This window comes from Vombatus ursinus, unplaced genomic scaffold (genome assembly GCF_900497805.2).
Source record: "Vombatus ursinus unplaced genomic scaffold, bare-nosed wombat genome assembly UNPS02014841.1, whole genome shotgun sequence".
NCBI lineage: Eukaryota > Metazoa > Chordata > Mammalia > Diprotodontia > Vombatidae > Vombatus > Vombatus ursinus.
The window spans coordinates 8,361,316-8,373,782 of record NW_020954619.1 but is presented as its reverse complement, the minus strand read 5'-3'; the positions used below and the strand labels follow the sequence as shown (position 1 = coordinate 8,373,782).

The 12,467-nt window shown below is 41.5% G+C and overlaps 1 protein-coding gene across 3 annotated transcripts in view; it reads right to left on the bottom strand.

Moving 5' to 3' along the window:
• The window catches only part of KIF16B (kinesin family member 16B), a 370,094-nt gene extending 362,637 nt beyond the window's left edge, over window positions 1-7,457 (bottom strand). For all 3 annotated transcript variants that reach the window (XM_027840333.1, XM_027840334.1, XM_027840332.1), the window contains exon 1: window positions 7,376-7,457. In XM_027840333.1, the coding sequence (XP_027696134.1) occupies window positions 7,376-7,422 (47 nt within the window). In that variant the 5' untranslated portion in view covers window positions 7,423-7,457. The remainder of the gene's footprint in view (window positions 1-7,375) is intronic.
• Window positions 7,458-12,467: the final 5,010 nt, after the last annotated feature.

Genomic DNA, 12,467 nt, shown 5'->3' with positions numbered 1-12,467 from the left:
ACCTGAGTTCAAATCCAGCCTCAGACACTTGACACGTACTAGCTGTGTGACCCTGGGCAAGTCACTTAATCCCAACTGCCTCACCAAAAAGCAAAAAAAAAAAAAAAAGAATATGGTAAGTGCATAGACAAGGTCTGAACAGAACGGTGTGAGAGATTCAAAGAAGGAGAGGTCACTTATGGCTGGAGCTATCCAGGAAGACTTTTTAGAAGGTAGTATCCCAGACAGGTCTTAAAAGACAAAAAGAGTTTTAAATGGAAGAGATGAGGAGGGAACCTTTGCAGATACAAGGGACATTGCAAATAATGACAGAGAGAAACAACAAACACCAGGAGAAGTAGGGGGAATGGCAAAGTAGTCTAGTCTGGCAGGACTAGTGGAAAGATGGAGAGATTGTAGATAGCATTGAACACCAGATGAAGGAGTTTATATTTTATTCAGGAACAGCAACAAGAAGACAAAGAAGACTCATGGCACTGCCCTCATTCACCTGCTACCTGATTGTTTCTTCTCTGTTTCCTCTGCTAAAATTCCTGTTTTTTTCTTCTATCCCAAGATTCTATTCCTAGTTCTCTGTCCTCTCTCTAAATCCCCTAAAAGATCATATTTTTTCAGCTTCAACTGCTGCCTCATGTTTATGACACCCAAACCAGAATTTTCAATCAGTCTCTTTTTGCACTCACAAGCACATTTATATCTTGATAGCCTACCAGTTCCTTGCTTTAAATGTTTAAAATCATGAGATTACAGCAGCACAGATTTAGAGTTGGAAAGATTCTTGGAGGCCATCTTAGTACAATCCCTTTTTTTAAATATGAGGAAACTCAGGCCAGAGAGGTTAAAAAAAACAACTAAGGCCTAAGGTCAAGCAAAATTTAATTGGCAGTCAGGATTCAAACACAGGCCCTTTTGTTTCAAATATATAGCTCTTGCCACTACAACATATTCAGCTTATGTAAAGACCTATCTTTCCCTCAAGACCTGGCTCAAATCCATGACCCCTAAAACCCAATCCCCAGAACACCCTCCTCCTTTGAAATCTTATAACACTTATCAGTATCATTTATTTGGCACCTAGCTTAAGCACTGTTTTTTTTTTTTTATTTCTCACATGTACATTCAGTCTTCTCATGTTAGACTTGGAATAAAGAAAATTACATTCAAATCCTGTCTCATATACCAAATGAGTGACTAACCTTGGTCAAATCACTTAACATGTATCAGCCTCAGTTTCCTCATCCAAAAAATGAGTATAATACCAGCACCTGTCTCATAAGGTTATTACAGGGATCAAATGGGATAATATATATAATATACTATGTAAATCTTGAGGCGCTAAATAAATGTCAGTCATTATTACTATGCTTTACAATTTTTCACATCTCCAGTTTAAAGCTCAAAGGAGAGAATAGGTCAAGAAATGATTTTTGTTGTTGTGGATAATGTTTTAAAATAAGTTTCATAAAACAGACATCATCCTACATTTTTGGCCAGGACTGAAAACATAGCCAGTTAAGAGTTCAAATGCAAAACCAATTTTATCATCACATACCACACAAATGCACTTGCACTCAGGGGCCTTAGTAGACACAAACCAGGCACTTGGTTGAGGTAGGGTGGGAGGAATGAGTGTGGGAAATAAAAGAGGACCTAAACCCTATACCTGTCCTGATTTTAGGGTGACCAGGGAAGCAGCAAGGGAAGCTTAGACAATAAATCGCCCTCTTCCTTTTACTTAATCCATAGCAGCAACATACAGTCCTCAAGGTAAAAGGGATTTTAGAATTCACCTGATCTAACTTTCTGCCCCATGTTATACTGAAACAAAAAAGATCTACCTCCCTTTCTGTCTTCTCCATCATGCCCCAGGAAGTTCATTATTGCAAAAGCCTCTATCATCTCCAAGGTCCTATCAGCCTTGGTGCAGCCACCCTCAGTCCCTCTGACTGAAGGGTGGAGCCATTAGCTCCAAAACCTCCTTTTGAGAATGGAGCTCAGCTCAAAACATCTCTTCATTTCTCACGTGGCTACACTACTTCTGGGACTTTTTTGACCTTTCCATCATGATGCCCCTGGGTGGGGTACTTCCCCATCCCTCCCACCCAGCCACCCCCACTTTCAGCTTCCTTTCGTATGTTGGTTCCCCCATCAGATTGCAAACTCCTTGAGGACAGGAGCTTTCTTTTTTTGTATTTGTATCCCAAGTGGTCCATAGCAGATACTTAGAACTTTCACCCACTAACCCCAGTTCTGACCGCTGGAGCTACATAAAGTAAATCTCTTCCGCTCTTCTATTCTAACAGTCCTTCAAATATCTGAAGATGGGAATCATTCCCCCTGTATTCACTGAATCATAACATGTTGAGAGTTGGAAGGGACTTTAGTAGTCATTCAGTCTACCCCCATACCTGAAAGGAATCCCCACTAGAACATATGACAAGTGGTTATCCAGACTCTGCTTGGAGACCTCCATAGGGCACAAACTCAACATCTCTTGACAATTCATTCTATTTTGAGATACCTTAAATTGTTAAGTATTTCAGGACATCAAGCCTAAATTTGATTCATGGTAACAACTAACCCATTGCTCCTGATTCTGCCCTTTGCTACCACACTGTAAATTTAATCCGTCTTCCACATAATAGCCTTCAAATACTTATAGAATGCCTATTTTCATGTCCCAATGAGTCTTCTCTAGGCTCACCATTGCCCATTCTTTCAACTGATCCTCAGACGACAACATCCTGGTTGCCTTCTTCTGCAAGTTTTCCAGCTTAGAAACAACCTTCGAAAATTATGAAGTCCAGAACCAGGCACAATATTGTGGCCAAAGTCTGCCAAGGGCAGAGTGCAGAAGGATTTTTCACCTCCTTTGTTCTTAAAGCTATACCTCTCTTAAAGAAAGCCAAGATCACAATAGCTTATTTGTCAGATATACTACACCACTAGCTCATACTGAGCTTTCAGTCCCCTAAAATTTACATATCTTTTTCAGACAAATTATCCCGCTTCCATATTGAATTTGTGAGTTGATTATTTGAAACCAAATATAAGACTTTATTTTTCCTATTGCATTCCCTCTTGTTAGATTCAGTTCAGTGCTCTAGTCTCTTCTCCAGGATTCATATCCCAAGTTCTTTAGTCAAGAGTCCCTCAAAATTCTAGTAATGTCCTCTGAACATGCTCAGGTTTGTCAATTTACATTCAACATGTAGCTCCTCAAACTGAACCTGATATTTTATGCTAATATGACTCAAGAAAAGTATAGAGGAATAAATATTTCCCTATACCTGACTATGGTATCACCAAGGCTGTCTAATATCACATTAGGCTTTTTTGGGCAGCTACATCTCACTGCTGATTCATATTGAACTCAAAATTCACTAAACCCATTACAGTGAAAAGAGTAGTATATTAGAGTCAGAGGATCTAGGTTCAAATACTGACTCAAATACTTGGACAAATCGCCTAATTCTTCTAGGCCTCAGTTTCCTCATCTTGAAAAATAAATGAGTGGGGCTGAATGATCTCCAAGGTCTTTTACATTTCTAAATCTCTGATCCTATGATCCTATTTTTCTTAAAAATAAATGTAGAGGCAGGTCTCCCTCATGCTATACTTGTACTTCTTTAACTTAAAGCCCCCATTAATTTTCATGTTATCACTTTCCGAACATCTTATCTGTGATAAAAACATAGATTCTGTGATCCATTGTATTAGCTATCCCACTCATCTGTGTGTCATCCACAAATTTGAGGACCTGCTTCTATGGCTTCATCCAAGTCACTCACAACAGTGTATAAGACAAAAGCTCCTTGCGAACAGTTAGGAAATTTACAGTGTTAAAAAATTTCTATCCAGACTGGCATCAATCCATTTAACCAATACTTTTTGAGCGCCACCAAACAGCTATAAATCCACCCAAGTATAATAACATCCAACCTGCATTTCCTCATCTTGTCCATAGGGTTGGTCTCAAGAGCTCTACCAGCTCTAGATCCTATAACATCATGAAAGATCTTGCCAAATATCCTGACACAATAGAGAGATCCTATTATCTATGATAGTCCTTGGTCTGGTAGCTGTAGGAAAAAAGGAAACAATAAATTTCTTAGCAAACTGATGATAATTCCTACTAATTACTCCCTAAGTGCTCAAACCTTTCATTTAATGATGCAGTGTATCATTTTCCCAGAAAGCAACATCAAAATGATCAGTGTACAGTTGTTAGGAATCTACCTTTTTCCACCTTTTGCTCAGCTCAAGTTTCAGAATTACAGAATATTAGAGCTGGTCAGAACCAGAGACATCAGTAAATACAATTTTAACTAAGCCCAAAGCTGAAGAGACTTTCCCCAAAATCACAGTGCTCTTTAGTGGCTGAACTGAGACCAGAACCAAGGATTACTACCTAGCCAATACTTTTTCTACCATAATAAAACACTCATTCTTGGCACTTGCAGGATTCCTTTGCCCAAATGGACCATATCTGGACAAGCAAATGGAATTAAATGGAGGAGAGAGGAAAGGGGAAAGTGAAGCCTGCTTAAATCTAAAAGTTCAAGAAGGAAGATCAAAAGCACTAACCCTAATTTCTCACGTGTCATTTATTTGAAATCTCCATTTCCTTTATTCATGCATTAAAATAGCCATTTAAGTATCTACTAAGTACAAAGCCCTGGGCTGGGTACAAGGGGTACAAAGACAAAAACAAAACATTCCCTACTTTCAAGGAGCTTAGCTAAAAAGAAATGGAATAGAAATGTGAATAGTTATTGCTGCCTGCCAAGTCCTACACTAATAGCAATTATAGTATTATCAGCACACTGTATCCTTAATACCCAATCTCTTAAAACCCTTAATCACAGAAATGCCTAATTTTTCCTAAAACCCAGAAAACCTATACAAAGGTTTTAATTTAATTATCACACATTTTAATTATCTAAATTACTTTACCCTCAAACAATAATAACCTATGTATTAATATCATGGTATAATTAATATAAATGGAAATACACATAGATGCTAATTTAAGGTGTTTTCTTTTAAAGTCACACATGGCTTTTAAACTCAAAAAACCAGAAATAACTTTGCAAATAGTACTAAAAACTAGCATTTATATAGTACTTTAAGGTTTGCAAAGAATTTTAATAAATATTATGTCATTTGATCTTCATAACAACCCTGAAAGGTAGGCACTCTATTTTTATCATTGTACAGATGAGGAAACTGAGGAAGACAAATAAGTGACTTTTCTGGGATAATAATACAGCTAGTAAGTGCCTGGGGCCGGATTTGAACTCAGGTCTTACTGATTCCAAGTCTAGTGCTGTATCCACTGTGCTACCTAGCTGTAAATCATACTTCTTTTTTTCCCTTAAAAATCACTCATTTCAAAATTCTGACAATTACTATGACTTTCCCAATTTTATCGGTAACAACCATAAAAAAATCAGAGGTCAGATCAGTTTTCTACCTCTTCAAACAAGAAATTGGTAATCTTCCTTATTAGTGTCTTCTAACTAGCTAGCTAGTGAAGTAGATAAGAGTGCCTAGAGTCTGGAAGACCTGAGTTCAAATCCCACCTCAAGCACTTACTAGTTGTGTGACCCTGAGCAAGTCACTTAACTCTGCTTACCTTAGTTTCCTCATCTGTAAAATGAACTGGAGAAGGAAATGGCAAACCACTCCAGTTATCTTTGCCAACAAAACCCAAAATGGGGTTATGAAAAGTCTGACACGCCTGAACAACATCATAACCACGAGACCTTGAGTTACATAACGCAACAGAACTCGGTGGGTGGAGAGGACATAAGTAGGTCAAATGTCCATTTAATCTATTTGTGGATCAACAGAAATGGATGGCTTTTCTACTTTGTTTATCATCAACTCAGACAATACTTTTAGAAGTTGTCAACTTTTCAAAGCAACTTCCTAACCTGATCAAAGTTTAAAAGTTAACTGAAAAAGGACAGATTTTCTTTCAACAAGTGAAAAAAGCCAAAATGTGGAAAGGAATAAGATTAAAATGTTGCAATACAAAACCCTAACAGGTTTATAACTCTTCTCCATTAATTTCAGTATATTTTAAACACATGGACACTTAAAGTACCGACATATCTCTTTTCAGCAGCTTTTGTCAAGGGTGTACTTTCAATTCACTGGCGTATTTATTTACCTTTTATTTTAAATGATGGAAACAGTTCTTCAGTCACACTTTAACTTTCTCTCAAAGCTTCTTTGCTACTAATTAGAAGCTTTACATTCCAAGTAATCAAAAACATCTGTAATTAAGACAGATATGGGCTGAGTTGGCTCCATGTTAGTGGAACAAGAATATGGGATGTGATGTTCCAAGAAGCTGGTTCAAATCTCACTTGCTCTATTTGTGACCTTGAGCAAATCGATTAAACCTATCAGGGCCTCAGTTTCAGCATATGTAAAATGAGAATGTAATAGATAAACTCTAAAGACCCTTTCAGCTGAAAATCTAGGTAAAATTGCTACCTATTCTGTGAATGATTTTAGAAACAGGTATGTTCACTGGTGTACTTTACCATCATTCCTTCATTCACTTTTAAGGATATCTTTTTATATCCTAGAGAAGTAATAATGGTTTCTTTTAAAACTTTAAAAAAATTGTTCAAATAAATTCAAATACAGAGGGCTCTCACAGTATTTTCACTGCACCAATAATTCCATTTGATTCAACAAAGATTATGAAGCCTCTACAATGTGCTAGGTAGGCACTGGGAATACCAATTTAAAAAAAAAGAAACTGGAACAATCCCTGCCCTCAAGGAGCTTAACTTGCTACTGTGGGTGGGGGTTGGGAGGGAGGAATACAACACAGAATACAAATCCAAAGTAGGTAAAAAAAAAAAATCAGAGCATATACAAAGTTAAGTAGAGGAAGGACGCAGCTAACACTGGGGGGCGGAGACCACGAAAATCCTCCTGGATGCCGCAGACTTGAGCGGCGATTTCAAGGAGGTCTGGCTAGAGACTCACTCGGGCGAAAGGTGAGAACTTTTCCTCTAGAGATATTTACACATTGACAGTTTGAAAGTGACAAGAAATTCCCCAGGCCAGGAGTTTCCAGGGGGTTGAATCTCAGCTTCGAAGACGTGACTGGGTGACTTCAGCCACGATGCCGCCGGACAGCGTGACCCTCCAGATTCAGCGGACAGACAGACAGCCTGGGCACTCAGCAGGCGGCCTGGCGAGCAGCGCGGCGGGAATGGCGGGGGCTCCCCTCCTCCTAGGGCTGTCCAACTTGGGGGGAGAGGGTGGGGACGAGGGCGGGGAAGGATGACTCGAGGAAGGGGAGGGGAGGCGGGGGGCGAGGGGGCGGACTAGGGACAGGCTCACTCACCTTCGGTTCATGGGCCTGACTCTCACGGCCACTTTGACTGATGCCATGGCTCATCCCTGCCCGGCCAGCACTGGCTCGGCCCCTGACCCCTGGGCCCCCTGCTGCCTCCCCTGCTGCCCCCTACACGCCTTGCGGTCACTGTCACAGCCTCTCCCCCCACCCCGCTTCGCCAGCTGCTGGACCCGCAACTCCCGGGAAACTACTTTCTCCACTCGCAGCTGCCCCCGCCCACTTCCCTCTGGTCGTCCTCCTCCGGGTATTCCTCGGCTCCTAGAGTTCCCACCCCCCACCCTCTCTCCGGGTCTCCCCCCGGAGGGCGGGGCCGGCCTGGGCACTATCAAAGCTTCCTCCTCCTCCTCCTCCACCTCCTCTTCGCAGCCGCCGAGCTACCCTGGATACTGAGCATGCCCAGTATGCGGCTCCGGCGAGGAGCCGGCTAGGCAAGGCAGTCGGGCAGCCGGGCCCAAGGGGGTGGATTCCACTTCTCCGGGTTTCCATGACAGCCGAGAGCCAGCGGCGGCGGCGGGAGGAGGAAGGAGAACAGGAGAACGGCGGGCTTGGAGGAGGCGTGTGCTGGGCGTGGACGAGGACCGCTTGTTCCAGGCGGAGCTGCAGTGCTGGCGAACTGCTTTGAACTATTTGTGTGTGTGTGTGTGTGTGTGTGTGTGTGTGTGTGTGTGTGTGTGTGTGTGTAAAACTACCGATGTAACAATTCTGCAACTTCAGTCAGTAAACATTTCTTAGGCAACTACTATGTGCCATGCACTGTGCCAAGCATTGGCTCACACTGTTGAGAAGTGACTGCCCCAGAATCACAAACTAGTATGGATCAAAGGTGTGGCTTGCACTGTCTTCCTGACTTTGGATCCAGCCCGCTATCCGATGCTTTATACTAACGAAGATCTGAAGCTGAGAGACACCCTATTAGTCAGCTTAGATCAGCCCCCTGATTTTACAGATGAAGAAACTGAGGCACAGAAAGTGTCGCCTATGGTCACACGTTAAATGGCAGTCAGTATTCCAACTCAGGACCTCAGACCCTCCATCTAGCGCCTTTCCCGTTGCCCTACGACATTTCCTTTCTGGACTAGATCTGTAATTTCATTGATGTGAGGAGCTCCGTCAATCCAAGCAAGTCAGCCGCTGTTCTGCAGCTGAGTTTTCTGGGGACACTTAAAAGTTAAGGTACTTGCCCAAGGTCACTCAGCTAAGATGTGTCAGCTGAGACTTGAACCCAGCTATAGACTCAAACTATAAAGTCAGCTCTTTACATTAGACCAAGCTACATTTATGACTAATAACTCCATATTTATGTAGCTCTTTAAGATTTGCAAAAAGTACAGTTACAAATGGTATCTCATTTTATCCTCACAGCAACCCTGGGAAATATTTGCTTTTTTTTTTTTAACCCTGATTTTACAGATAGGAAACTGTGGCAAATCAGTTAAGTGACTTACCAAGGGTCACACAGTCTCTGAGGTAGGATTTGAACCCAGGTCTTCCTGATTCCAAGTCCAGCACTCTGTACACTGCACCACTGCTGCCTATGGACTTGTATACGAAAGGTTGCAAAGGAATCGCCAATGGGTAACCTGGGAAGCGTAGTTGGTAACAGAAGGAAATTTTTCTAAGAAACTGTGGGTTCCCTTTTCCAACCACCACCCCCACTTCTAGGAAAAGACTGTGAACAGACACCCAACAGGTACTATTGGGAGGATCAGAATCAGGTGGAGAGACTGCTGAAGAGGGTCTTAGTTGATTTGTGTTGTCAGACAGGAGCGCAGTGACCAGTAGTCACTCCCTGATGCTGTTAAGGAATCAACCAGAACCTCATGTGAAATCCTAGATTTTAGAGTTGGAAGGGACCCTTACACATTGTTGTTGTTCAGTCATTTTCAGTCATATCTGACTCTACATGACCTCATTTGGGGCCTTTCTTCTTCACAGAACAAAAACCCTTGAGATATCACATATTCCCTCAGGCCGGGAATGAGGGAATGGTATATCCAGGTGAGGGGATGGTATTCACAGACAATTAACTTTTAAGTTGTCTCTAGCTTTTGTTTACTAGCAAAGGGAAGGAAACTATTTTGTCCAGGTAATTTTTAAAAATCAGCCAGTTTTTAAGGAAACAAAGAATAAGCAAAAAGTGATTTTGACCTGCATTTCACTGATAAATGCTCCGCACTTCTTTACTTTGTCAATAAAGACCTAACTGACCCATAGACAGACATCTAGGACCCAGCTCTGTAACTAGGGCCTCTAGTCCAATCCCCTCCTTTTACAAATGAAGAAACTGAAGCCCAGAGAGTTGTGGTTTGACCAAGATATTAACAGCTGATACTTATATAGGGCTTTCCAGTTCGAAAAGTGATTACATGTATTATTTACATTTAAGTCTCATAGATACCATGTAAGGTAGGTGCTAGAAGTACCATTAATCAAGGTTGGGTTTGGACAAAGGTCTTCCTGACTCCAACTCACTCCATCTTCTCTGCCAAACTGCCAAACTCTGTAAATAGCAGAGTTAAGAATAAAATCTAGGTTCTGTTACTAATAATCCAGAGTTCTTTCCAATGTCCTCCCTAGGGGGAAAAAAAAGCTCTCAAATAGGCTAGCCCTTCCTGTTTCTGTATTTTCTCCTACTATCTTACAAAAATGATTCTGTGTCATTCAGATTTCCTTCTTTATTGATCTGGTCCTAAATGGTTTCCTCACAACTAGCCACACTTCCTTGGCCCTCTGAGAATAATCCTTCTATGTGAGTCTAGAACAGACCCAGAATCTACTCCATTACATCCCTGAATAAGCTTCTTTTTGTGTATTGTCTTCTTCCATTAAATTATAAGCTCCTTGAGAGCAAGGACTATTTTTTTTATTGTTATCTATATGCCCAGTGCTTAGCACAGCACCTCTACCATAGTAGGTGCTTAATAAATGTTAATTGAATTGAATTTAATCTGTAAAATGATGGTGTCAAACTAATTTCTGTCTCTGGTACCTTCTGATCTAAATCCTATGATCCTATGATATCATCTCATCCCAAAGTCAATATTTGTCATGCCAAAATAAACCTTTTAAATATATAACATAGCCAATTCAGTTTCATGTCCCATAGGCAGCATGAGAGTTCTGTTCAGTGCCCCTTTCTAGTGGTCTGGGTTGTGTACTCTCAAATAGCAGGAAGGATCAGGAAAAGAAAATAACTTTCTGTCCTTTATTCTAAGTTAGGCAGGTATGGTCGGTCTTTAAAAATTTATCCTTCTCTCAAGGATACCTTACTAAATTACCAGGATCTAAGTACATAGATTCCCCACCCTACCTTATCTGTTAAAGCCAGTCCATCAACCAGCATTTAGTAAGCTCCTACCAGAATGGCACAAAGTTCCACCTTGCCTTCAGGGCCTAACTCACAGATCACTTCCCCAAAGAAGGCCCTAGCTCTCTCTCTGGCTCTCTGCCTCTCTCTTTCTCTCTTCTAAATGAAAGGAACCTCTTCCTATTCCTATTCCATTTTATCATAGTGCTTTGCCCCAATCACAATTATCTGGCTTTGTGTTGTTGCCCCTCCTCCATTATCCCGTAAACTCCTTGAGGATCCAGGACTATCATCTTAATACCCGAGTGCCTCGCACAGGACATTTCACTTACTGGGCACCTAAGAATTTAATTCTTGGGCAAAGATCAGTAATGCCCATGTTGCAATTGCTCCTCCTCCCCCAAAGAGTCTTTCTTAAAGGATCCAGACTTCTACAACCAACGCCTGTTAATGAGTTAATGAGCCAGGGCTCGGACAGTCTACAGGAACATTGCCACTTTTCCGCACATTTTCCAAATTCTCCCGTAATCCCCAGCTTTGATCCCACAGGGAAAGCCCAAGACTTTTTCTGGGCTACTTCGAAAACCTGGAAAAGTTTAGCTGGAGCTGGGTAGCCAGGCAACTTCAGTCCAATTGGGCATGCTCAGTAGCCTGAAGGTAGGTTTCGGTGGTAGAGAAGGAAACCGCCTTTAATCTAACCACCGCCTCCAGCTTCTGGTGAGTCTCTTTTGCGAGCTGCCAGGGGACAAATCACGCGCTGTCCAAAGGGAAAGTGCTGAGTTTCCTTAGGGCAGTGACTCAGTTTGAGCTAAGCCCCGCCCCATGGGGTAAACCTCTCCTCCACCTGCACTGTGCCTCGCCACCTGTTCTGGGCTCAGCCAGCAAAACATCTGTTAGCTCTTCATACCTGGGTGGAGGCGGCTGTTGCCACTCCCAGGGGAAGTGAATGCCTGCACCATTCAAACTCACAAAATTAGTTCTGTGCTTCTATCTGTGAAATAGCACTTTAAGTTACACGCGCGCGCACACACACACACACACATACACACACGAACACACAGTCTATAGAAATCTGAAATATTGTAAGTAAACAGCAGTATTTTTTACAGCCTCCATACCTTTATTCTGTTCTCTATTCCTGGAGTGTCTGTCTTTCTATCTCTAAGCCTGTGAAGCCAAAGTCAGGTAAGACTTCCTCCCTGAAACCTTGCCTGATTCCCTTTGTAATGACCTCCTTGCCCCAACTTACATCTCTCTATGCTTGTGTGATATTGTGTATTGTTATTTGTGGATGTCATATCTCCTCCCCATGCCCTACCCCCACTAGACGTTAAGTTTTGGTGTTGAAAAAAAGACCATCGACATCATCTCCAGAGATTCTTAACCTTTTTTGTGACAGCAGATACCTCTGACAATCTGGTAAAGCCTATGGACATGGTCTCAGAATGTTTTTAAATGCATACAACAAAATACATAGAATTGCAATGGAAGTCCATGTTGTAGAAATAGCTATATATATGTGTGTGTGTGTGTGTGTGTGTGTACATATATATGTATATGTTTTTTTTTTAAATTCAGGACCCCAGGGTAAGGATTCATAATCTAGTCTAACTCCTTCATTTTTTACAAATGAGGATACTGAGATCCTAAGAGATGAAATAATTTGCCCTAGGGCTCACAGGTAAGTGGCAGCACCAGAATTCCAATCTATCATTTGATTCCAAAATCAGAACTCTTTCTAGTATAGCACCACATCTCTAACCTTCTCATATC